The 23,960-nt window shown below is 39.9% G+C and overlaps 5 protein-coding genes across 5 annotated transcripts in view; 2 read left to right on the top strand and 3 right to left on the bottom strand.

The window, feature by feature from the left end:
* Nucleotides 1-274: 274 nt before the first annotated feature.
* On the bottom strand, nucleotides 275-2,069 carry LOC128260161 (sulfotransferase 1E1-like). Its single transcript, XM_052992946.1, has 4 exons — nucleotides 1,703-2,069; nucleotides 708-1,165; nucleotides 582-642; nucleotides 275-528 (listed from the first exon to the last, which is right to left on the bottom strand). The coding sequence occupies exons 1-4, from the start codon at nucleotides 2,023-2,025 to the stop codon at nucleotides 393-395; spliced, it is 978 nt and encodes a 325-aa protein (XP_052848906.1). The 5' UTR covers nucleotides 2,026-2,069; the 3' UTR covers nucleotides 275-392.
* Nucleotides 2,070-2,432: 363 nt separating this feature from the next.
* LOC128260105 (uncharacterized) lies at nucleotides 2,433-4,712 on the top strand. The gene has a single exon (XM_052992836.1). The coding sequence runs from the start codon at nucleotides 2,687-2,689 to the stop codon at nucleotides 3,947-3,949; it is 1,263 nt and encodes a 420-aa protein (XP_052848796.1). The 5' UTR covers nucleotides 2,433-2,686; the 3' UTR covers nucleotides 3,950-4,712.
* Nucleotides 4,713-4,755: 43 nt separating this feature from the next.
* LOC128260106 (uncharacterized) lies at nucleotides 4,756-6,680 on the top strand. Its single transcript, XM_052992837.1, has one exon. The coding sequence runs from the start codon at nucleotides 5,655-5,657 to the stop codon at nucleotides 6,606-6,608; it is 954 nt and encodes a 317-aa protein (XP_052848797.1). The 5' UTR covers nucleotides 4,756-5,654; the 3' UTR covers nucleotides 6,609-6,680.
* Nucleotides 6,681-6,835: 155 nt separating this feature from the next.
* The window catches only part of LOC128259972 (uncharacterized), a 32,168-nt gene continuing 15,043 nt past the window's right edge, over nucleotides 6,836-23,960 (bottom strand). Inside the window, 10 exon segments of the mRNA XM_052992624.1 lie at nucleotides 6,836-8,339; nucleotides 8,918-9,359; nucleotides 9,841-10,126; nucleotides 10,191-10,349; nucleotides 10,419-10,719; nucleotides 11,970-12,200; nucleotides 17,615-17,745; nucleotides 19,081-19,548; nucleotides 19,551-20,300; nucleotides 21,408-21,803. Coding sequence (XP_052848584.1) covers nucleotides 7,401-8,339; nucleotides 8,918-9,359; nucleotides 9,841-10,126; nucleotides 10,191-10,349; nucleotides 10,419-10,719; nucleotides 11,970-12,200; nucleotides 17,615-17,745; nucleotides 19,081-19,548; nucleotides 19,551-20,300; nucleotides 21,408-21,699 — 3,999 coding nt within the window. The 5' untranslated portion in view covers nucleotides 21,700-21,803 and the 3' untranslated portion in view covers nucleotides 6,836-7,400.
* On the bottom strand, nucleotides 13,129-15,295 carry LOC128259971 (cilia- and flagella-associated protein 157). The gene is made up of 2 exons (XM_052992623.1): nucleotides 15,200-15,295; nucleotides 13,129-15,137 (listed from the first exon to the last, which is right to left on the bottom strand). The coding sequence occupies exon 2, from the start codon at nucleotides 14,996-14,998 to the stop codon at nucleotides 13,205-13,207; it is 1,794 nt and encodes a 597-aa protein (XP_052848583.1). The 5' UTR covers nucleotides 14,999-15,137; nucleotides 15,200-15,295; the 3' UTR covers nucleotides 13,129-13,204.

The following is a 23,960-nucleotide window of genomic DNA, read 5'->3' as shown; positions in this document are numbered from 1 at the left end:
TCAAATCAAACAAAAACGCCTCTTGACAAGGTAAGAATAAAGTGACGATCGCATCTTGTATCCAAAAACGTAACTTTTATTTATAAGATTCTTTTTTGACACGCTACTTTGGAAGGCAGCTTTCGTTTTGAAATTGTAGGCGTGGGCAATCTTGTAACTTGCTAAGCTAGAATGTTTTCCAAAAAGTTATAGAAGTCTACAGTAGAACAAAAGTTTTTCAGCTCCATCTGCTTAATATAGTTAAATCGGTTCCAGAGTCATCAAATATCAAGCAAAAAATCACACTTTTCGTTGCTCATCGTCACTACGTGGGCGGCCGTCCACGGTTATAAAAGAAATTTATTATTTAATTCTGAGTAACATTTTTAAGCACAAATAACAGAACACTAAACTTATAGGTGGCCAAAAATATCAGATTCTGCAATTCCGTATTCTTGCAAAAAGCTTTCTGTCCATTTATTGATTTTGTTCTGAGAATCAGAACTTAACTCATCCTTGTAAGAGCCAACGATTCCACGGCGCATAAATCTAATCATAAAATAAAATTACTTTAAAGCATTAAAGCGTCCACTAAAACTTACTGAAAGTTATCGTTCAAATTAGTATATTCTTGCAAGGCAGTATAGTTGACAAAATTGCTTCCTGAAAGACAAAATCGTACTTATCAGCTATAACATTTTATTCCCACAACATTCATACACACTAACCTTTCATGTTCTTGAAACTTAAGTGGTTTACCAGCTTTTCCATTTCACTATCGCTTAGCTGTTGGCAACCCAAGAATCGAGATAGTCTCCTGACCACATTTTCCAGATCTCGTTTCATTTCCTCATAGGTAACAAAGAAGACATTCTCCTCATTGCGCATTCTATAAAAATCGATAACATGGGTCCAGTATGTGGTAAATACCACCTTATCCGCAATGAAGTAATCCACGAAGTCGTCCAAGCTGCAATTCGAGATCTTCAGGCCAGTGAAATAGTGAAACGTGGAAACCACAACATCCCTCGGATTCCGAGCAACGTAGATAACTTTTCGATCTTGGGTCCAGATCTCTTGGGGCAACAGTTGCGCTGGCAAATGGGATTTTATCAATCGAGGATTGGATTGAATTTTATCGCAAGTTGCTATGGAATCCAAAGCCACAGGATGAAGTCCAGACTCTCTACACAAATTGAAAATTGTGAAATTATATAAGTACTTAAATCATATATATATTTTTTAGGATTTTAGATATGACAGCTAGAAGAAGAAATGGATCCGAAATGATACAAAACAATCATATTACGCAAGATAGTTTTTTCATGATCAAAATGCGCCAATAAAGAGCGGTTAGTTAGACATATATTTGACAGCTATTGACAGCTATAGGATATAGTCATGGGATTTCGATAAAGCTCAAGGTATTGGTCCGGAAATTAAAAAAAAAAACATTATGTTAGAGAACAAGAACGAAAAATACAGAAATTTCTTAATATACCGCATGTTCAAGCTTGACACGATCGTTTTTATGGCAGCTATTATCTTAAGACATTAAATTACGATTGCGAAATCTTAAGTTGTCTTGTATCTAAACTACAGAACTGTACAACTCAGAATATACCCTAAAAAAACTACAATGGACGAATATTTGGACGTTCTTTTTTCCATCGTATTTAATCATGAATAAAGTTTATAATCATGAATAAAGTTTATTACTCACTCTAGAAAAGGACTCCGCTGCAATAAATCACTGTTTCGAGCTCCATTTAAGTCTATTTGATTAAGCAAAAGCCAAGCCAATTCCTGCATCCATGTCGTACCGGACTTTATAAATGTCACCACAAACACATCACTGCTTCGCGTTTTAAAGTCATGGATTCGCTTCACAAACTCTTCCGTAAATCTTTCGGTGAGTGTACACCAGCGATTACTCCAATCCTGTTGTAAGGGTACCCACTCAGGACCCAATCCATTAAGTCCTTTGCACTGGAGCTGAAATTTCTGCGCGCCTGACGCGGATTCTATTAACCTGGAGGAGTACATGAGGTCTTCAACTGGTCTTCTGTACAAATGAAAATACTCGTGTTAAACTTGAACTTTTAACATAGCCTCGACGATATTGTTAAAATACAATCTCTTTAACCCTTATTTGATGTTGATCATTCAAAAGTACCCCATCTGTTTTTGTCCTAAAAATTTTGGTTTTAGTGTTATGAGCTGCCATAGCCGTTTTGTTTGTTATATGTATAATTTTCAAAATCGTAAGTATTAAAAAAATTTATAAAGTGTTTTTTTTTTTATTTTAAGGTTGAATTTAAAGATGAGTGAGAGTGCCGCTAGTAAGTCTATGGTCACAAAAGGTTTAAATAACAACCATCAGCGGGAGGTTATCTCTTATCTGGGTGTAATAAAGACATTTCTGAGTGTAATAAAGCTAGCTTACAAAATATTCTATCTGTTTCTGGTCTTATATAGTTGGTTATCTGCGAGTAGTTAAGCCTTATCATATCTGCGTGCAACTAAGTTTCAGCTAGGTGAAATATATAGACATGTCTGGAAACTATTTACGTTTATACTTAGTAAGCCTATTGTGATAATTTCACTTTCTCAATAAATTTCTCTATGTCGTATACAAATTTGTCGAAATATAAAAAAAACTCTTCATTTTACACAACGAGTATTTTTAAATCCAAATTGCCTGTTTATGGAGAGGTTACCGTATCCCCTTCCTATAAATCCAAATGCAAAATATCTCTCCAACTCAATATCGAATGTTTTGTACTGCATTAACAAATTCGATAAAAGCACGCTTGCTTGGCCGACCTGCCCAAAGAAACACAGAGTGTGGAATAGAAAAAAGCGCCAAACGCCTCCGGAAGTTCCTTTAGCCGGAACTGCATCCTGTATGATCCCAAAAAAAAAATGTTCTATATCAAGAAGTAGTGCTAGGGCCGAGAAGAAAAATACCTTCTACCAAATTCTTCGGGCCAGTCAAGATCAGCCGCGTTATGAAGAATGTTGCAGATATAAACGTAAAAACAAAGATGCTCAATTCGAACATAATATTAAAGATGACAGCACTTACAATGACATATATGATAAAGTAGGAACACACCATCAATACAAAAATCAAACGGAATATAAAAAGCACCCAGACAGACATAAATCATTGAATGAACAACCTCAAGTGAAGGAGATTTTATACAATCGTGCATACGCCACTGACAAAGAAGGAACGCACCTACAATGCAAAAAAAAACCTGAAAACGAGCAGCATCCTGAGTGGAAAGTCTATCAAATTCGTCCATCCGTCACTAAGAGCACAGAATACCAGCAAAGTGCTAAAGGCACAACTCACAAATCACCTGCTAAGTCAAAACCGAAAGCGATTCATAGTCTGCGAGAGAGAACAAATGAGATTTCAATGTCGAAAAGTAACTTAGATCTGCTTTATATGCAAGGCAAACATCAAGTGAAAAAAACGAGTAATTTACGACAAGGATCTGGTAAGAGGAAAGAAAGTTCTAGAGACCAAACACAGAGGTTTAGAAAATCAACTAACGACGAAAATCTTATTCAAAATAAATCTAAAAAAATCACAAAGACAAGTATACAACAAGAAAATTTCAAAAAAAGTTCCAAGACCAAGCCTAATTTTTCCACCACTCAAAATCCGGTTACAAATAAACAAAATGTTCCAGAGGCACCAATAAATCCCAGAGAAGGAACTGACAATAAAAATGGTAGATTGTACTCCGAATTTTCCGCTGTCAAGAATCAAGATAGGTCTCTTAAGACCAGTGATGTGCAGAGAAAGTCCTACGTAGATAGAGACAAAATATCACCAAGAAAATTAAGTTTCCGGTTAAGGTCATTTACTAACGATAATGATTCAAAATTTCTAATTGTTCGAGGAAGAAATTCAGCAGGAAAACCAAATATGTCTTCTTTGGCCGTCGCCCAATAAAGGAGATCTATAAGATTCAAGAAATTACCAATACGTCTCAAAAAAAGGAAGAAAACATTGAAAGGGAAATTGACAAGGCAGATCCTTATATTCAAGGCAGATCAAATTGGAGCACTAATCAGCAGGAACCAATAACCAAAAAGTTTGAAAAAGAGTTGGTAAAGATGACTCCTATTAAACAGATCTATAAGGTTGGAGAGAGACCCCAAAATATAAAAATTAATCAGGGAAGTTTCAAAGAAGAAATTGATTTAAAAGCAACTAAACCAAAGCCCAATTCCATCATTGTCAAAGATTTTTCAAAACAAATTCACAAATTACGAAAGGGATCGAATAATCATATAAATTCAAATGCCAAATCAAACCGTAAGTCTATTAATACAAAACATCCTAAAAAGAAATCCAAAACTATCAAGAAAAATCAGAAAAGCCCAACAAGTCAGCTGGTAAGGTAAGAACAAGGGTTCCTATTGCCAAACATCTTTTAAAAAATATTCACAGAGCTCAAAAAATATCAAAAACTAGTAGTTCCCAGAAGTTAAATTACAAGGAAAAAAAAGAAAAGATATATGATAAGCCGAACAATAGGACTCCCATCAAAAAGCCTGAAGAACTGGTAGCCAAGTTAAAAACTTTAATCACGGAATCCGGTCCTGTGCCAAATATCTATTTTGTTAGTGCGAGAAATTCCAATGGAGGAACCAGACTCCTTGAATTCAGAATCATACCTACCAAAACTCCTGCAAAGAAAATCAATCAAGTTCAGGGAAATCAGGCGACCAGGAATGACAACTGGAACGAAGGGCAGCTCCTGCCCATCGAAATAGTTCTCATGAGCCCGAAAATCAGCAGAAAAACGACAAAGAAAAACCAAACAAGATAACTTTTAACTTTCACAAGACACAAAAAATAATAAATAATGAGAAAAATGGAAAAATCGATGAGGTATTCAGCCAGACATCTACTGTCTTTAAGTCCAAATATTTCAATATTCTTAATCGCCCTATTAAAGAGGATAATAAAAATTCTCTTGTCGCCAATAAGAGCAGTGAGCTCCAGGAAAATCTGAAAGATCATCTTGCTTCCAATAAAAATACTGAGCTACAGGACAATCTGAAAAATCCACTTGTATTCAATAAAGATAGTGAGGAAAGACAGGAAAGTCTACAAAATCCACTTGTATTCAATAAAGACAGTGATCTACAGGAAAGTCTTCAAAATCCAGCTATAGACAATAAAGAAAGTGAGATACAGGAACAGTCGTCAAAATCCAGCTGTATTTAATAAAAACAGTGATATACAGGAACCTCTTCAAAATTCTTCCATAATCAAAAACGACAGCGATCTGCAGGTAATTTTACATAATCAATTTATAATCAATAAAGACAGAGAGCAACAGGAAAACCTTCAAATCGAACTACTAATCAAAAAACTCAGAGAGAAAAATTTTAAAAATCAACCGATACTCAACAAAGAACAGGAGCTTCAGAAACTTTTTCAAGTATTCAATAAAAACAGTGAGTTTCAAGAAGAGCTTAAAAATCAACTATTAGTCTATAAAAGCAATGAGCAAAGGAAAATTCCTCAAAATGAGCTTTTAGTCAATATAGAAGGTGAGCTACAGTATAACCCTGAAGAAGAAAGGCGTAAATCAGACGTTGAGTCAAAACCAAAAACGATAAGTACATCAGCAAACCAAAACAAAATGAGAAAGAAGAGTTTTTCAAAAGCCCTAGATAAATCAACCAGCTCTAACAAAGTTTCTGGGAAGCAATTGAATATGAATTTCTTCCCTGCAACAGGTACGCCAACAAATTCGATAAAAAAAGATGAAACCAACTCAATCACATCAATTTTTCTGCACGAGGAGCCGTCCTTAGTCGAAGATTTGGTTACAATCAGGACAGGCAGTATATTTTTAGGTGGCCGAAAATCTATTGACCGGAGAAACTTTTACGAAAGGCTTAACTTGGCCAGGAAAGCCAGCGAGGTCTTATGTATGACCTCAGAAATGTACAACGAGAAATTGAGGAAGTGTAAGCAGTATCTTAATCGCGACGATCTGGTCGATGTTAACAAAACAGACTCATCTTCCGTTGACTTTGAGGGAATACAGGATCGCGACTTGCTGCTTTATCCTTATACTCAAATATATCAAAAGAAGTGTGATACCAGAAAAGAAAATCAATCTAATGTAAGTAAAATAATAAAGAAAAGTCCGAAACCAACTGCAGAATCAAATGAAGAAGCTGTTAAAAGTGGAGAAGAATTGGAGCAGACGACAGCTTGTATTATGTGCCGAACAATAAAGCGAAATCACGTTGAAAAGGAAGCACCCTTCTTGGAGGAGATGAGAAAAGAGCAAAGGCGGCGTGAACTGTTGGCATACCGAGCCAATTTTTCGAGCCACGATAAATGCAGTAGGGGATTACTACCTTTTGTGCCAGAAAAAACCGATCTAAGTCGACCTTTAAGCTTGCATGATCTCAGCAGAAAATTGCTTTACTCTCTGGAGAGCAAAAGAATTATTTTTACCAATGAAAGAAATTTAAACAACAACACCCCGAAGAGCGATTTAATTACTTTCCCTGGGAAAAGTAAGTCTGTTACTTTACTCATGAAAAGTAACTCCATTACTTTCCTCAAGAGATGTAATTGAATAACTTTTCCTTGGGGAAGTAGCTCCATTACTTGTTTTTAAGGAACAGATGCATTTGTAGTAAAAATATTTATAGGTAAAAAAGTTTTGCGGATGTGACAAGAAAATAAAATACATTTTCTTGTCAGATCTGCAGGTCTATTAAATCCTTAATAATAAATTATTATATTGCATCCCATGGATACCCAAAGTTATTTCTTAAAACCTCCATCGTTTTATCATCTATACAACTATTTTATTTTTACTTTCGTAAGTTACAGGTGAGGGCAATAAAAAAGCTTAATATCTGGTTAAAACAAAAACATTTTTTGATTTTAAAATGCTAATTAATTTTGACTATTATATTGACTAGAATTTCCAATGCTCCGAAGCACAAAATAAAGATCACAAAATTTCGTAGTTCCAATTGTCTAATTCAAAGTTAATGCCAAATAAGGTTTCTTAAATGTTTCCACAGTTTTATGTTATGGCCATGTGCGAATAAATACTTAAATTACAGTGAACCTTAGCTACGGTATATACATGGTAACGAGAGATTAAACAGATTAGCCTTATAAGAGCTTTGAGACTAGATACGAGCTTGCTCTACAATCTTTTCGGTTTTTAAGTATACATCGAGATGAGCTTAAGGCTTAGCTTTAAAAACACTATTACTCCAGGTGGTCTACGTTTCTCGTGGTGCTGACATATGCATATATATATAATATTTACCCGTATTTTACAAGATCGTAAACTATACTAAACATACACGGCCCCTTTCGAGCTGACTTTATGTACAATAACATGCTGGGGCTACACGGACACCTCCTTTGACTTGGGCTCTTTCCTACGCAGAAGTTTGGATCGAACTCCGTCTTGATTTAGTTTCAGATCCGATTTGGCCACTTTTTTGAGATTTACGGCCTCGTAATCGCTGCCACTCTCGTCGGCGTATTGGATGTCATCTAGGGAGAGAAACTCCTGCAGATCCCCAGATCCTGCAGATTTCTCCACAGCAGTTTCCTTTTCCACATATGAGCCGGTCATGGATTCGTTTAGCTCCACATCGGTCTCCACTTTCTGATGCACTGCAGCGATTTCAATTGCCAGCTTGGAGCTCCTGCCACACCTCTGTTCGTGATCCAGGGAACCGGCGCTAAGGGACAAACTGGATTGCATCTGCTGTTTGGACTGACGTCGCTGTTTTCTGGACATGAAGGGAGTGGGTTGTTTGGGCAGCGACTTCCCTCCCTTTTCCGCCCCCTCGCAGGGTGAGGTGGCCTTGGAGGGACGCCCACTGACCGGTGGCGATCGCTCCTCCGAGCTGGGTGTGTTATCGGCCGTGGTGGACTTGCTGGACTCCGTATTGCTGGCCGGACTCAGATAGTGTCCGTACTTGGGCATCCGTATCTCCTCGTAGAGGGGCTCTCGCTCGTCTCTTTCCGGATCCGGATCCGGTTCCGGCTCTGGCGTCTTGTCGTCCTCCTCCCGCTCTGCGACTTCCTCGAAGGGCGGAATCCAGACCAGATATGCCGGATCCATTCCCAGGTAAGAGCCCGGCGCCGATCCCGCATTGATCACATTGTAATCGTAGTAGTCCATCTCCAGTTCCTCTTGATTCCCGAGTGAAAACTCGGAACCGGGTCGCGCCAGCAGCTTCCTGCGATTCTGCTTCTCCTTGGACTCCTTGGGATTGCTGGTCGTCCTGATCGTCGCCGAGCTCACAATGCTGGCAGCTGGCGAATAGCAGCCCTGTAAATGAAAATACTTTAATAGCCATTCACAAAATATCTTCAAGATATAGAATTTTTAGTAAATGTACATTAAAAAAAAATTAAATTTCAAAAGAGTGAGATAAAATTTTTAAAATCTGAAATATTGAAAAGAATATAAGAATATAAAAAACTTTTTTGAAATATTTTTTGGAAAGTTGGTATGTTTGATGTTATCTGATTTTAGAATTAAGTATCATTTTTGTTTTTAAATAAGGTGGTTTTTAAAAATATATTTACGATATACAAATATTTAAGAGCCCAAGTCACACTAATAAAACCATACTTTTCTAATAGATTTCGTTGCGCAGATTCCAAATTATTTTGGAAAACTAACGAAATTCGTGAACAATAATGACAAAGTACATCTATTTGGCTTTTGGATATTGCTTGACAAACCATTTTAAGATTTTATGTAAAGGCGTTAAATTAAACACCGAAATCTATAGGGAAAATATACCTTCAATAGAGTACTCAGAGGTTCTTAAATGTTAAATTAAATATATAAACTCTTTACTTTTTGACTCGAATAAAACGGAGTGTAACCTCTTAACTCACATTTGTCAGGGAAGAGCTGACACTGCGGGATCCCAGGCGTCCCATCCTCAGGGATTCGGTCACCGAGTGCAGGGAACTGGCATCCTGCAGGCTCTCGTCCAGCCTGGAGGATAGCAACTTCAGAGTGACCGCATCGTAGCGATCGGAGTACTTGCTCAGCCGCTTGCTGTTCATCGGCGGACTGTTGCACAGCGAGCTCATGCCCGAGGATATGATGGATTCCGAGTCCCTGGCACTGTCCTTGCAGCTGGCCGGCTCCAGCTGGTCGTCTGTGGGTGAGTCCTTGCACCCACCTGTCCTGCTGTGGACCTCAGCCAGTTCTGCCTCAGCGGAGGAGGGCGATCCAACGACACTTCCGGTGTCCAGAGATCGCGCCGGCGAGGATCGTTCGTTTCGCAGAGTGACCATGGAGGTCGAGCTTCCCAACTCTTTGACTTCAGCGCTGCAAGGGATTGCAACAAAAAATATAAATATCTTTTGTATAATTATCAATTACAAATTAGATTTGATATATTATTTATTATTATTTTTTAATTATATTATTATTTTTGGCACTTATTAGTGTGTATATTTTTTTGTATATTTAATTTAAAACAATATTAAATAATCTGGGACATGATGATAATAATAAACTTCATTTAAAATTTAACTGGCACTAATGAAATGTAGCGCAAAAAAAACCGATCATTAGAACAAGAAATGGCATTTTACCTTTAAAACAACAAAAGCCATTAAAAAACTATTTATTCGTTAGAAAAATAGTTAAACCAAATATAAATGAATTACCTTTGAAATTAATGAAAAAAACATTTATTTATTTTGAAATTAATGAAAATAACATAATATTTATAATTATTGTTTGAATAATATCAATCCCTCGATGCCAGCTTCATTTTTGTTTTAATATTTTAAGAAGTACCCACCACTTGGCCAGCATTCCCTGTGAGTCCGACTCCTTGAACTCCGTCTCGCCGGTCAGATTCTCGGCGTCCACGCTCTCGCGAAGAATGGAGTGTCGCAGGTGGTGCTTGGGCCGCATCTTGACCATGTAAATGACCTCCGAGAGCAGCGTGGTGGTGGACATGGCCCGCGAAGGAGGTCCTTGCAGAGAACTCAGCGAAGCCCTCGGAGTGTGAAGGCGGGAGCCTTCGTCCTGTCGCCGAGCCACTGCCAGATGGTACTTCCGATACCGCACCACATATTGGGCACCTGAGGATACAAATACAAATTTGATTGAATTTCAGAGCTTAGAAAACCTATAGCCATTACCCACCTAGCAGGGCACTGATTATAATGATAATGCTGGCAAAGATCATGGCACTTAGATGTACCAGAGTGAAACGCAGGTGAGTCATAGGTTTGTGGGAAATTGAGCGTGTTTTTCCGGACAAACGAGTGGCGGCAACCAGTGTGACACTGCTGTTTCTGCTTCCTCGAGGCTGATGCAAAATTCAATAAATAATTTATAGATATTCAAGGGAGATTTATCGGTTCTACTTACCCAACTGCTGCTGCACATTGGCCATGAAGCCTCCTGTGCAGGCTGCACTTCCCTCCTGAGTCGAAGTGGATGCATTTGCCGCTTGGCCAACATCGCCGGCGGAGAACTCCACCAGGAGTTGGCCCCCCGTCGACTCGACGGCCACCGGAACTCCGACTCCCTTGAGGATCAGGCCACCTCCGTTGAGCTCCACCAGCAGAGTGGACGAGAGCGACGGACCATCGCGCACCTTTATGTACTGGGAGGCACACGGCAAACGCAGGAAACTCAGTGCCAGCGAAATGCTTTCCTCGCCATCCACCTGGGAAGAAAGAATTTTGTGTTTGTGAGCATACGGGCAAATGTTTGGCCTTCTCCACATTCCCGGACAAGGGAAACTCCCCAAGTAGGTCAGGCATTCATCACCATTTAGCCTCCTTCCAATCAGCACTTCTCCCCTCATCCCATGGAACGTGCCAATTGGCAGGTCTAATCATTCCAATTGTATCGAGCAAAAAGGGGCAGCAAAAAAGTGCGTATGAATAGTAAACTCTATAGTTTTTGTTCTGTGATACCCATTACTCCAAAAAATATATTTTTAAATAATATGGATAATATTTTATATTGAGTTTTTACTACTTATTAGCCGAGGGTTAAGAAAATTATTCAATTTGTACACTTAAAAATTCGAAATTCATCTATTCATATATACCCATGGAGTGAAAGAGATGTAGATAACATTTAGGTATTACTAAAATAATTAATCAACTGAGGATGTTGAAAGTAAATAACATTATTCAATTATTATATTATTATGTTATATAAACATAGAAATATACATTTTACACAAACATAGTACTGTACCTGATCATCAATTTAAGAAGGATGGTTAAATTTGGCCTAATTTAGTTATGTTGTTTGTAAATATAATAAATATATAAATATTAAGTAAAAAAGATTTTGTAAAATTATAGTTAAAACGAACCTTTATGTTAAGGAAAAATAAAGGTAAATGAAGTGGTAAATGTTTTGGAAAAAGAAAACCGTTAAAGGATATGTAGGTAGGTACACGACACCCCGTAAATGTATCTGTTCGAAATGTATGATTTCTAGATTCAGAACCTTGCGTGCAACATACCCTTCAACTCATAGATACCGGGTACATAGAGTTCAACCCACCCCTATGGACCCCTTACGCATTGATAGTTTCGGGACTGGTCGAAACGCCTACCAAGTGGGGCATTTATTATGCATGAATTGAGTTCAACCCCCATGGCCCCCAGTAATGCCCGGTTTCGACCCACGCTTCCCTGTGGCATGGCACATTAAGTGGGGCTCCTTTGTCATTTTGGGGGCCAGCCTCCGAAGCGTGGCGGAATTTTATTCATGGACTTGGACTTCGGAGTGTTTGGCATTGTTCGTTTTTATAGTTATGGCGGTGCAGACAACTTGAAAGCACTCAAAAACTTGACCAAATGCCAAAGGGCAACTTTACTTAACTCTCGCTAGTTTCAAGTGTGAGCCTGTTTTTTTGTATAAGGGTTCAGCTAGGAGTCAGTTAATGGGTCGTACCTGTATCAGCCAAAACGAGCGGCCAGGACAACTTTGAGTGGCACCCGCAATGATTCGTTTGGGCTTCGAGGAGCCCAAATGCACAATGCAGCCGCAACGACATCCTGGTCCGATTTCCTGGCTAACCTCCGTGCTGTTATCCTTGGTGATGACAGTGCCGGATGTCTCGTAGATGCAGTCCCACGTATCCGCGATACTCTTGCCACACTTCTGAGTCTCAACAGATGCACCCTGCAAGGGGAAAGGTAGAAAAGACAGTGAGGAGTTGGTAATGGAAGGCTTAAATAAATAAGATATTTATTATTATTCAACTATTAAATTACATTTCACAATTAGCAATTTATTATTATAGCAAGCAAAACTTGTAATCAACTTAACATTTATAATATCAAACTAATGTTTATGTTTTGTGTTTTAATACGAAAATAATCGTTACAAAATGTTAATACTTAAGACAGTTCCGACTGTATAAAGTATACATTTTCGATCTAGCCATGTCCGTTTCTACGCAAACTAATCTCTCAGTTAAAAGCAATATGAATGAAAAAAATTTTAAAAGTTGCATATATAAGTCGGAACAAGCCGGATCGGACGACTATAGAAACATTCGAAAAAAAATTAAACAATAAAATAATGGTTAACTGTTTCGAAAATACGACTTAAATTGTTTTAAAATCGGACGAATATATCGTATAGGTCCCATAGGAACATTAGGAAAATGAAAAAGTTATAACTTCATTATTTATTTGAATATACTTAATTAAATAGTATTTGACTATTATGTTATTATAAGACAAACTGTGGTTTGTCGTTTAAAACAAAATTTTTTTCCAATAGTTCACATTTGAATTTCGTCATGGTTCGCATAAATTGTAAAATTTGTTAATTTTATTTATTATTTGTTTTTGTTAAGTTAGCAATTTAGCAGGAAATGCAATTGGTGAGATAAAACTCTTTACTCTACTCATTACTCATTATAATAAATCATATTAAGCATATCAAAAAACATGAAAAAGGGTTACACTTAAAGGTGAATATGTTAATACTCAAGTTCCGATTAGAACGGCATACTCGATTGAACTGGCATATTAATATAATATCATATATTCACCTTCGAATGTAACCCTTTTGTATGTTTCTTGATGTGCTTAAAAGACAATTCTTTCTGCAGATATTTATTGAAGTCTCAACAAAAGTGGAATAAATGGTGAACAGACAACTAGGTAGTTTGCAGACTAATAGAAGAACTGCACATCGAAGTCCTCCTCCTCGCCCTCCTCGCCGGCCTCCTCCTCGTTGGTGATGCCCGTCAGCTTGGAGGCGCCCGTGAGTGTGTCCATGGTGCCGATGCTGGGTGCCTTCAGATCCTTAGAGGACACGGAAGCGGCAAGGGGGGCGGTTCCGGGCGGTGCCACTGAGCCCTCGCTGCTGGCCTTCTTCACGGACATGGAACTGGTGGAGCCCTCCGGCTCCTCCAGCGGCTCCTCCTCCACCTCGATGAGGTCGTCCTCGCGCGACGACGACACGTACAGAGTGGTCCCGAACTCCACGTCGATGATGGAGTTCTCGTCGCCGCGCTGCGACGCGATCGGCCGATCCTGCGTCTTGAGCTTCTGCAGGTCCTCTGGAACGGTGAGATCTGGCTCCTGGTCGATGACCTCGCTGCGAAAGACATCGAATGGCGTTGGCTTGGGTCGCGCGGGCATGAAGCCCATTTTACCGGGAGCATACAGCGAGGAGGTGGCACTGCCAATGGAGGCAATCGACGGCGTCCTCGGCAGCTCCTCCGAATGGGAGCTCACGATGTTCAGCAGCTGGGAGAGCAGGTCGCTTCGCTTCAGCCTGCAAACGGAGATGGCCTCCTCGCGGACCTCGGCTATCACCGCCGCATCATCCACATTGGCCTCCGCCAATCGCTGCGGGAAGGTCTTGGCCGCCTGCTCCGCCACAATGGCATCACGCACCGTGCACTTGATCTCCTGGATGACGCCACGCAAGCGGGTAATCTCCATCTCGTGCTGGGCATGAACCACTTCCATGCTCCGGTTCTCCAGCTCCACGATCTCCATTCGCTTGGCCAGGGTGCGGAGCTTTCCGGCCGCGTCCTTCTGCTTGATGTTCTGACACTTCTCCGCCTGCAGATGCGATTCGTAGGCCTTCCTGTAGCGCAACACCTCCACGTACTTGGCCTTGAGTTTCTCGTAGTTCCGGGTGAGACCCTCGATGATCTTGCTCTTGTTGACCGAGTTGCGCACCAGCTCGTTCTTGATCTGGTCGAGGGCACTGTACTGCTCCTCCATCTCCTTGTGCTTGGACTTCTGGTTGGTGTAGGCCTGCTGGAGTTTTATCTGCGACATCACCAGCAGATCGATCTCCTTCTGCAGGGCGATGTTCTCGCGGATCAGGCGGCGAGTGTAGCCGGCATTGCGAATCTCACTGGAGCGGGTGAAGTCCTCGGAGACTTGGAGCAGCTTCTGCTCCACCTCCTTCTTCAGGGCATCCTTCTCGACCACCGCCCGCTGTTCCATGTTGTAGAGCGCCTCCTTGTGGTCCTTCTCCCGCTCATTGAGGTCCGCCTCCTGGTCATCGAACTTGGCCAGCAGGACATCCCTTTGGATGCGGAACTCGTCCAGGGAGTTGAGTTTGCCATTGAGCAGCTTGATCTCCGAGGTCAGCTGGTCGTGCATGGCCTTGTACTTGGCCTCCAGATCGCCGATCTTCTCCTGCGCCAGCCGGTTCTCCACGTCGCGCACCTTGGTGATCTCCACCAGGCGCTCCTCCAGCTCCGTAATCGAGTTGTTTCTCTCGGCCAAGGTGCGTTCCAAGTGGGCGGCCACATCCACGCCGTCGGACTCCACTTCGCGCAGCTTCTCGGTGAGGGCCACATTGGACTCATCGACGCTGGTCAGGTGGGATCGCAGGCGGGCCAGCTTCTGGTTGAGGTCCGTGATGGTCAGCTCGTAGAAGGTCCTGTCCACCTGGGTCACCTTGTTCACATCCTTCTTCTCCTTCTTCACTTTTGGCGGCATCTTAAAGGCTTTCTCCTCCTTTTTCGACTCGACTGTCTAACAATTTTGTCGTGTATTTGTGATTTTTGAAAGATATGTCATTGCTTATGATTTGGAAATTGTACACGCATCGTTCTTTGTTTGAATTTAATAAGGCAAGCTGCAATATAACAATAAGTTGAACAACCGTTGTCAAGGCGATAAAAGCTTTTCAAAGCTTACCCCTTGACCTTTGATGGCTTAAACAGTCCACAAAGCTAACCTTCTTTGCCGGATTTTAACAAATGAAGTTAACATAGAAACTGACACCAATTACAATTGAGCTTTGACACATAAACTTTTCATTTAACTATTGCCCAAAAAGTGAATGAGTTATTTTCACATTTTTAAAGACTTTTAAATATGCGGTTTGTGATTTTAACAATAGTTTTTATCCAAATTCCACTGGCGCATATTTACGCAAACGTGGTCGCATATTTTTACAAGGGATATTTTTAAAAAGTATAAAACGTACATGGCGGTTTATTTCTTTAAAAATATAACAAAAACTTTACTAGTCTAGATGGACTATTAAGAGATCGAAGACTAAAAGGAACAATGCTCTCTGATTTAGCATTGAAAATGTTACTAAAACAAATTTAGACTTTATTGTATTCTACGATAAACATGTTAATATAAACTCCTCTAAAGTTGTGCTACAATTGCTGAATAACAAATTCCATTTTATTTGAATTAAATTTAATTGTGCCTTCCTCGACTAAATCATGAAAAAGCAAAATGCTTTCTGGCCTCAACATGTTTAAAGTGGCACTGAAAAGCCACTAATTTGAGTTTGTGGTGCTGCGGTGGTCACAAAAGGTTATTCCCGTGTTTTCTAAGAGCAAATAGTGCCCGTCGTGTCGGGGCTTTGTTTGATTAATAGCCCGTGGCGCAATATTTGTACACACACATGGCAGCAACGCCTCCGAGCAATTCTTTAGGGGCAAATGCAAATTGTTATGAAAGTGGTGGCGGCATCGCCATCCCAGTGGATCCTGGACCCAGGACCCACGACCCACGACCCACGACCCAGTACCCAGAACCCAGTACCCAAGACACACCCAGTCAATTGTTGTCGCCCCACGGCAATGCCATTGTTTCCATTTCCAGCTGCCGTGTGGAGCAACTCCCGTGTAAGAGTGTAAGAACTACTTGCAATAAGTGCGCAGAACATTTAAAAACTTTGCCTGTAATTGTTCCCAACAAGTTGGCAAAGTACGGGCAAATGTGCCCCTATCGCTGGATGTTGATGCCGGAAGTTTTTGGATAATGAAATGCGTGGATGGTCCTGGGTGCTGGGTGCTGGGCGCCGGGTACTGAAGAAGGTTCAGTGTTCCACTGAGTTCAACAAAAGAAACAAGATAAAGAGCGGCGTAGTAGGCCGACAATTGTCGGAAACGTCGTAAATTCCCCACGCAATCTGGAGCAAGTGTCGCAGTGTGGAAACACGCTCGCAGACAACATACTATACCATACCGAAGCCACCAACCAATCCTACTCCCACTCCTCCAATGCCCCACAAACAAAAACAATGAAATAGTTCCACTTTGCCCCAGAGGACTACACTAAAAGAAATCTTTTTAGCTCTTTTAAATTTTGTATGCTTTGATGGGGATATCAAACCCTTTAAAAGCTAGTCCCTAGTGATCTTAATATTATTATTATTCATTTTAAACGTGCCTAGAAAAAAGTATTTTTTTAAGTTGTATAAACTGTGTTTCTCATTTTAAAATCAAAGCTATTTGGTCGGATTTTTAAATAATAATTGAAGAAATAATTTGAAAAACAAAAACGAAAAATGTAGCACTACGTAGTAGAAAAAGCAGAATAAATACTTTTCATTTTAATAATTTAAAGTGGTTTCAATTTAGTTATTATAATTTAAAGACGCGTTCCAGCCAAAAATAGTAATGTTAATGGTTATAAATTGTACTTCCCTTTTTTAAATTAAAACTATCTTATATTTATATACCTAGTCTCTAAGATAGACTGAAAATAGAACAAAGCTAGAGTTATTTCTAACAACAATTTGTTACTAAGTGTAATTCAAATGTTTAATTTGCAATTAATATACCACTATTAAGAAGCAGATGTTAACCAATTGTAGTTATGTTTTTAGTCTATCTAAATTTAAGAGTATTTTTATTGGGGTGAAGATCGTAAGAAGTAAAAAATGATATAAATAAAATAGAATAAAAGATATTTTCATGGATCTTAGAATATCTTCTGAGTGTTCTTTTGTAAAGAATCTTTAAAGTTTTAAGTATGCCCTTAAAGTTTACGACTTGTATGTGTCAATTAACTAGACATGGGTTTCCTCAGTGTAGGAAAGTCGAGTGAAATGTGAACTAAACTGGAAGCAATCTCCGGGGAAAGGGAGTCCCCAGAGTCGGGCGAAGTTCGCCTGTCTTTAGTTGTAGTTCCGCACTTATTGAAATCGTCTTGATGCTTCCGCTTAGATGCGCTGGAGTATTAATCATTTCTCGGAGCACTCAATCAAACTTTGACTATTACTACTAACGTTTATCTAATCAGATGGAGGCAGAGGTCGCTCAGAGGTTAATCTACCGAGTTATTTTCAGGGTTCACATTACATACCTCGCAGAATTTGGCGCCATATCGCGGGGGTGGTGAATCGCAAAACCTGTACCGATTCCGGGTTCCTCCCAGACAATTCGTGGAGCAGGGCGTCCACTCGCTCCAAAGTCCCCAGCCACCGGTATCCGAATCTGCGGAAAGAGGGCTGTCATAAGCTAATCCATTCGTGATTCATAAAGTAAGTTTTAACTGTACATATTATAAAGGATGGTAACTGTTTTGTTATTTCTTTTATTTGTAAGCTCTTGAAATCCTTTAGAGTACAGGATAAATATAAAAGTCCATTAAAAAGTTAAAGCTTGTGGAAAACAAAAATTTGAATACAATAAAGTGTAAGGTAATAAGTGTAAAATATGATGAATACAAAAATCAAGGTACCTTCAAATTTTAATACCTTAAAATAACATTTTCCTAGTATTTAATATTTTATGAATATATGTATATGGACACATTTAAATTGAATCTAAATAAATATTAATATTTTAAGCCTAACAAAAAAAGCGGCTTATATTTGAGTAAGGCAATGGTAAAACTAATTATTGTTTTCAATATTAAAACAATAATAAAATTGATGAACATTAAATTGAAATTCATGGTGTTCAAACACTAGGTCCATAACCAATAAATATATTCAAATTATTTGCCATTTTTTTAATGCATTTTCTATGCTTGTCTTTAATTTTTGAAAAAATTTCGATAAAACGAAAAAGCAGACATACAATAATTTCAAATAAATTAATGATAATATTGACTTCAATTGTAAAAGAATAAATTAAAAAAACAATTTAAAATAAAGTCGTTAGCAAAAAATGTTGGAGAAACTATATAAGCTGGCTGCTGCAAACATGGATTTATTAAAATCAATTTATTAAATTTCATATAAAATTTCATTTAAGAAATTTCGATAACACGAAAAAGCAGGCATTCCACAATTTCAATTAAGTTATAAATGATATTATTGACTTTAATGGTAAAATAATAATTTAATTAAAGAAATTTGAATTAAAGTCTTCAACAAAAAATTTTGGAGAAACAATATAAGCTGGCTGCTGCAAACATGGATTTATCAAAATCATTTCATTAAATTTTATATAAAATTCCAATAACACGAAAAAGTACGCATTAACCATTTAAATTAAGTTATAAATGATATTATTGACTTTAATGGTAAAATAATAATTTATTTAAATAAATTAAATATAAAGTCGTCAAAAAAATGTTGGAAAAACAATATAAACTGGCTGCTGTAGAATCATTTCATTAAATTGTATATAAATATTTAAGTCACTTTAGAAATTTCAGTGTAGCAAGCAGGCAGCCGCAAGAAAATGTTGCGCACTATTTAAGTACCAATTAATTGGGATTTTCCTTTTAATGATGTTAAATACGCTCTTAATGCGCCATCGCAATCGACATGGACATGGACATGGACATGGACACGGACATGGACATGGGGATCGACTTACCGCTAACGGGCAGCGTGGGCACGCAGTCCATGCGGACGTCGGCCACGGCTCCGGAAATGGCCTGGCTGACGTAGACGAAGCAGTACTCCACGTACTTCTCGGAGAAGAGGTCGCAGGCGAAGTACAGTGAGTGCTGGCTCTTGACGACCCGCTGCTCGGCGACGTAGTGCAGCGAGGTGGGCGGCTTCAGGGAGGCGACATCGGCCCTCAGCTTGGCGTACAACCGCACCCGGTCGCCCTGCTCCAGAATGCAGCCGGGGTACTCGTAGAGCACTCCGATGCCGGTGTGCGGATCGCAGGGAAAGATGCTGCGGGCGTACACGTTGAACACGAACTCGTCGCTCCAGTCGACACTCAGCAGCCGCCGGGTGGTGGGCACATTCTGGGCGGGCACCATGGGCCGCAGCTGGACCGCATAGTTGCCGGCCAGTCCGAACAGCTCGCAGCCCAGGCGCAGGCTCTTGTTTTGGGAAAGCCGCGTATCTGCTCCGCGAAGAGGACACTGGAGCGGCTTGTGTTCCGGCTGCAGCTGCGCTCCTTGCCGCAGTAGATCAGCTCCAGCCAGAACTCGGGCAGCGCCAGACCCGTCGACTGGTTGCAGTTGACCTCGGGAAAGCGCAGGGTCACCTCGACGGGATGCTTGGGATAGGTCTTCAGCCGCACCGGACTGACTATCATCTCGGCACTGGGCCATCGCACGTCGAGGGTCTGCAGCAGTCGCTCGTCCTGGGCCGGCACCAAAGTGGTGGTCACCTCGCTCCGGTTCACCGACTTCAGATTGCTGACCACCTGCATCTCGTAGCGTCCGCCGATCAAAAACGTCTGGCACGGCACCGTCACCTGGGTGACATTGAGTCGCGGGTCCGGGAAGAGGGGTATGTTTTGGACCACCTCCTTGCGTCTTCGCTGCAGCACCAACTGGCTGCTATTGGTGGCAGTGGCAGTGGCAGTGGCAGCCAAAGGGGTTGAACCCCGCTCCGGCAACGGTTCAGCCTCATCAATGATTTTGCTAATGACTAAAGTGCTCATTATGGTGTTGTTCCCGGTCCTCAAGTCCCGCCCGTCAGTGCTCAAGTGCTGCTCGGTGGCCGGGCCGTCCCCAGCCTCCTCCGGGGACACCTCGTTGCCACCGAACTGGATCTGCACATGCAGGTCCCCGCTGAGGGCGGTGAACGAGCTGGGGGACATCAGGCGACCCTTTCGCACCGCCAGCACGTGACCTTTTGTCGGATTCGCAGCACACAGGAGCACACAATGCCGTCAATTGGCAAGGAGGCACAGGACCCAAACAGGACGCACACAGGACGCACACAGGACGCACAGGATCCACAGGAACCACATGGAACGAAAGGAGGAAAAAAAGAAGCAGAGATAAGATTTATAAATCCTTGTAATTTATTTCGTGCCGCTGCCTTCTGTTGGCCCCATTCAAGAGCCGTTTGCCATTGTTTACTCCGCCCCGGTCGTGTAAATTGAGTCGCATCCAACAGATCCCCCGGCTACAAATTATGCAAGCAAAACAAGAAACAATGGGGCAAAATTCGATTCGGGACAGCAAAGAGCAATTACGCTCTTCTTTAACAAAACATTTCCCCTCCAGATTACTATTTGGTTCAATGAAAAATGCCCTTCTTTTGAGTTTACAGAAAATGTAATCCTTTTAAGTGTTCAATTTTTTTTAGATAACAAATTTTAAGATACAATTTATTGGCAAGCTAAATGTGCTTAATGTTATGTTATTAATTGTTTAATTTTTTTTGGAAAAAGATTTTAAGTAAGAATGTTTATTTTCTGTTTTTTTATATACCTTTTCAGACTATCCAACGAAATAAATATTAGTTCGACATTATCAGCAAACGATTTTAAATAAATCATAGAAATGAATTTCAAAATGAATTCCTAAAATTTTAGATACACATAAAATTATATTTTCAGTACTAGATTTCCGTGAAACCCCTAAAATATATATAAATTTAAATCAAGAAAATTTCCTTTGAGAGGGTATTCAAAACAAGCTGCTTCCATTTGTTGGTTTAGCAAAAGCTCAAACAATTGAACCCACCATGCGTATACTCAGTACAATTGTGTAAATCAAAATACCAGAAGATTAGTAAACTTTGAGTAAATTTGGCAGTTGCATTTGTATGGTTAAACAACTTCAGAACGAAGAGGCCTATTTGGCCATTTCGAAATGGCTATTGATGCAACCACTTTCCGTGTTCAAATATTGCGTATACGCATACGCATGTTGGTCTACAAGTGTATTTGTTCAGGGCCGAATGTGTCAGAAGCAGTCAGACGTTCTGTTGTAAATGAGTTTCACTCACTTGTCCCGCTTAATAAGAGCAACATTATGGATGATACAATAATTTTCCACTTGACTACTGATTTTAGTCCCGATGTCAGCATGCCGATTGTCTTCTTTCGCCTGCGATTCGCTGCCATTTCCTTTGAGTTTTTCCGCATTTCCTTGCTTTTCTTTGCCGCTGCCGATTGAATCAGAGGTGTCTGTCTAAGGAATCTCCTGCTGCCACTCAGTGGGAGGATTGTGTAGCTTCCACGTCGCTGACACACATTCTGCAATTGCGATGGAAGATGGCTCCTATCCCTATCCCTCATAGAACGAGTGTCATTTGTTAAGCTCTCATCGCCAGGAAGAAATTTTGCCGTGCCGTTGGCCTTTAGGTGGTGGGAAAAGCAGAAATCTACCTGCCAGGCATATTCTGAAAATAAGAAAAAAGTTGACGTTACAGCAAGATACACAAATCAAATTCAAGACAAATTGAGGTTTGCATCTATAGATTTGGTTAACAAAATTATTACGGCCGACATCATTTTTCTTTCCGGAATTTTAATCTATTTAATGTAATTCATATAATATATTTTCCAAGCACATGATTAAACCTGGCTCAAATTTAAAGAATGGTTTATTGTGCTTTGTCAAAATTATTTAAAACCATTAAAGACTTTTAATCTTTAGCATTTTAAAGAAAATATAACTAAATAATCATTTTCCTTTCACTCCAGAAGGTTTTATCAGCTTTAATAATATAAAATGTAAACCCCTAATTTCACAAAAAAGTCAATTATTTCGCATGCATGAATCATCATCGCTGGGATTGACCTTTATCTCGACCTGACAACTTTCAAAGGGGTTTTAAAGAGCATCAAGTTGAACAATTCAAATGACATTTCGACAAAAAGCTCGAAAGTAAAGCCATAACAACAAAGGGTGTCAATGGCCCCTATCGGAGCATAAAAACTCCCCATCCCCTTACTCTAAACCCCATATATATGACCTGAGTTCTATGCCTGTATGTATTTCGACGGGGGAAGAAAAAAAGAAAACACAATCAACCCTCATAAATTCTTAAACCAATTACAAGTCGTGCACGAAACATTTTTATGGCGATTATTTCCACAATTCAATGCAATTTCATCGAAAGTTATGGTCCAGAGCAAAGGAATAAAACAAACATAAAAGGAGAAAAGTCAAGAAGACGAAGTGACTAGACAATACCTACGGAAATTGTGACTCGTCTACATTATTTTGACAATAGGTTAATCCAAATGCTATGAGTCTAATAACAGAGTCTTAAGCTCTTTATTATTATTGTCCCCAGCTTGTAATCATATTGAAATTCCATAGACATAAAACAGCATATACAAACAAAAATAAAAGTGTTTGCGTTGTTCAAAATTTACAACTTATGAGCAACGACTTAACCTTGGCTAAGGAATTCAATTCACAAAACAAAATAGATTTTTATTACGAAAGAGTTTTCATTAAAGGCGATATTAATTATCAAAGCACTGCATTTCCACGTTTTCCTTCAAATAAGTCATAAAATCCACCTATACTCAAACATTTCAAAGGTGGACTTTATGATTCGAGAGTGTGGCTTATGTGCGCTGCCCGTAATTAAATAATCTGCCACAAATAAAATATTAACAACTTTTTGAACCAAACCCAGGGGCGGCGATACATCACCAGCTGGCGTGGCGAAGGGGGGTTAGTAATTTGCCGAAATGCACATCTAATTCCAGTAGTTTTTCGATTCATCATCAGAAGTTCCGAAGGTGGTTCAGGTTGGGCTAGCGCCGGATATTTGATGCACAGGGCACAGGAAGGGAATCTAGTGGATAACCATCCCCCCCAAAGTCATTAGCGAAATCTGTCGCGTCACTGGAATATGTACGGACCACACACCCTCCGCCTTTGCCCCGCACCCCCCTTGTCATCACCTTAATTGCGGACACGCACGGATCGAGCCGACGGCCAGATGCTATATGTATGCTATATGGCTGCATGCCTATATGGGTATATGGCACATTGTACGCCCTTTGCGCTAATGAGTTGCTCCTGCCAATTGCCACACTCACACGTGCGTCCCTTCGCAGTAAGCCGCTTTCGAATGGGTCCAAAATGGACAACAGTTGGTTGTAGCCAACGCCTTTTACAGCCAGTTTCAACAGCCCTAACCGACGATGTTTTGTTCATTCGTTTGAGAAGATTTTGAAACCCTTGATTGTAAATGGCAAATCAATGTCGTGTCACTCCCTTTTGAAATCGATTCCTCCTTTCAAAAAGTTTGCATTTAGACAAATGATAAGGACTCAAGTTTACAAACTCATTTACTGGTGACTAAACAAGCCTTCTTTTACTGATCTAATCAAATCGCTAGTTAGGGTTAATCTTCTAATTAATACAAAAACAACTAAGACTAGGACAAATTAAATTAATGTAAATATTCAATTAAGTTTTGTAAGAATCTCGATAGGCCATTTTAAATTTATACCATCTTATTCCTCGAATCTTTAATAAATCCTAATATTCCAACAATAATATTGATCTTATTTAACAAGGTTTTTTTATTTCA

Source organism: Drosophila gunungcola, assembly GCF_025200985.1.
Source record: "Drosophila gunungcola strain Sukarami chromosome 3L unlocalized genomic scaffold, Dgunungcola_SK_2 000014F, whole genome shotgun sequence".
NCBI lineage: Eukaryota > Metazoa > Arthropoda > Insecta > Diptera > Drosophilidae > Drosophila > Drosophila gunungcola.
Note: the sequence above shows the minus strand (reverse complement) of the source record. Positions and strands in the feature narration are given on the sequence as shown.

Bases quoted from the DNA above. Each gene is read 5' to 3' on its own strand.
- LOC128260106 (XM_052992837.1), top strand. From the start codon at position 5,655: ATGAGAAAGAAGAGTTTTTCAAAAGCCCTAGATAAATCAACCAGCTCT.
- LOC128260105 (XM_052992836.1), top strand. From the start codon at position 2,687: ATGGAGAGGTTACCGTATCCCCTTCCTATAAATCCAAATGCAAAATAT.
- LOC128259971 (XM_052992623.1), bottom strand. From the start codon at position 14,998: ATGCCGCCAAAAGTGAAGAAGGAGAAGAAGGATGTGAACAAGGTGACC.
- LOC128260161 (XM_052992946.1), bottom strand. From the start codon at position 2,025: ATGTACTCCTCCAGGTTAATAGAATCCGCGTCAGGCGCGCAGAAATTT. The intron at 1,166-1,702 runs GTGAGTAATAAA...CAATTTGTGTAG, and splicing joins CAGCGGAGTCCTTTTCTAGA to AGAGTCTGGACTTCATCCTG. The intron at 643-707 runs GTTAGTGTGTAT...TTTGTCTTTCAG, and splicing joins AAGTTTCAAGAACATGAAAG to GAAGCAATTTTGTCAACTAT.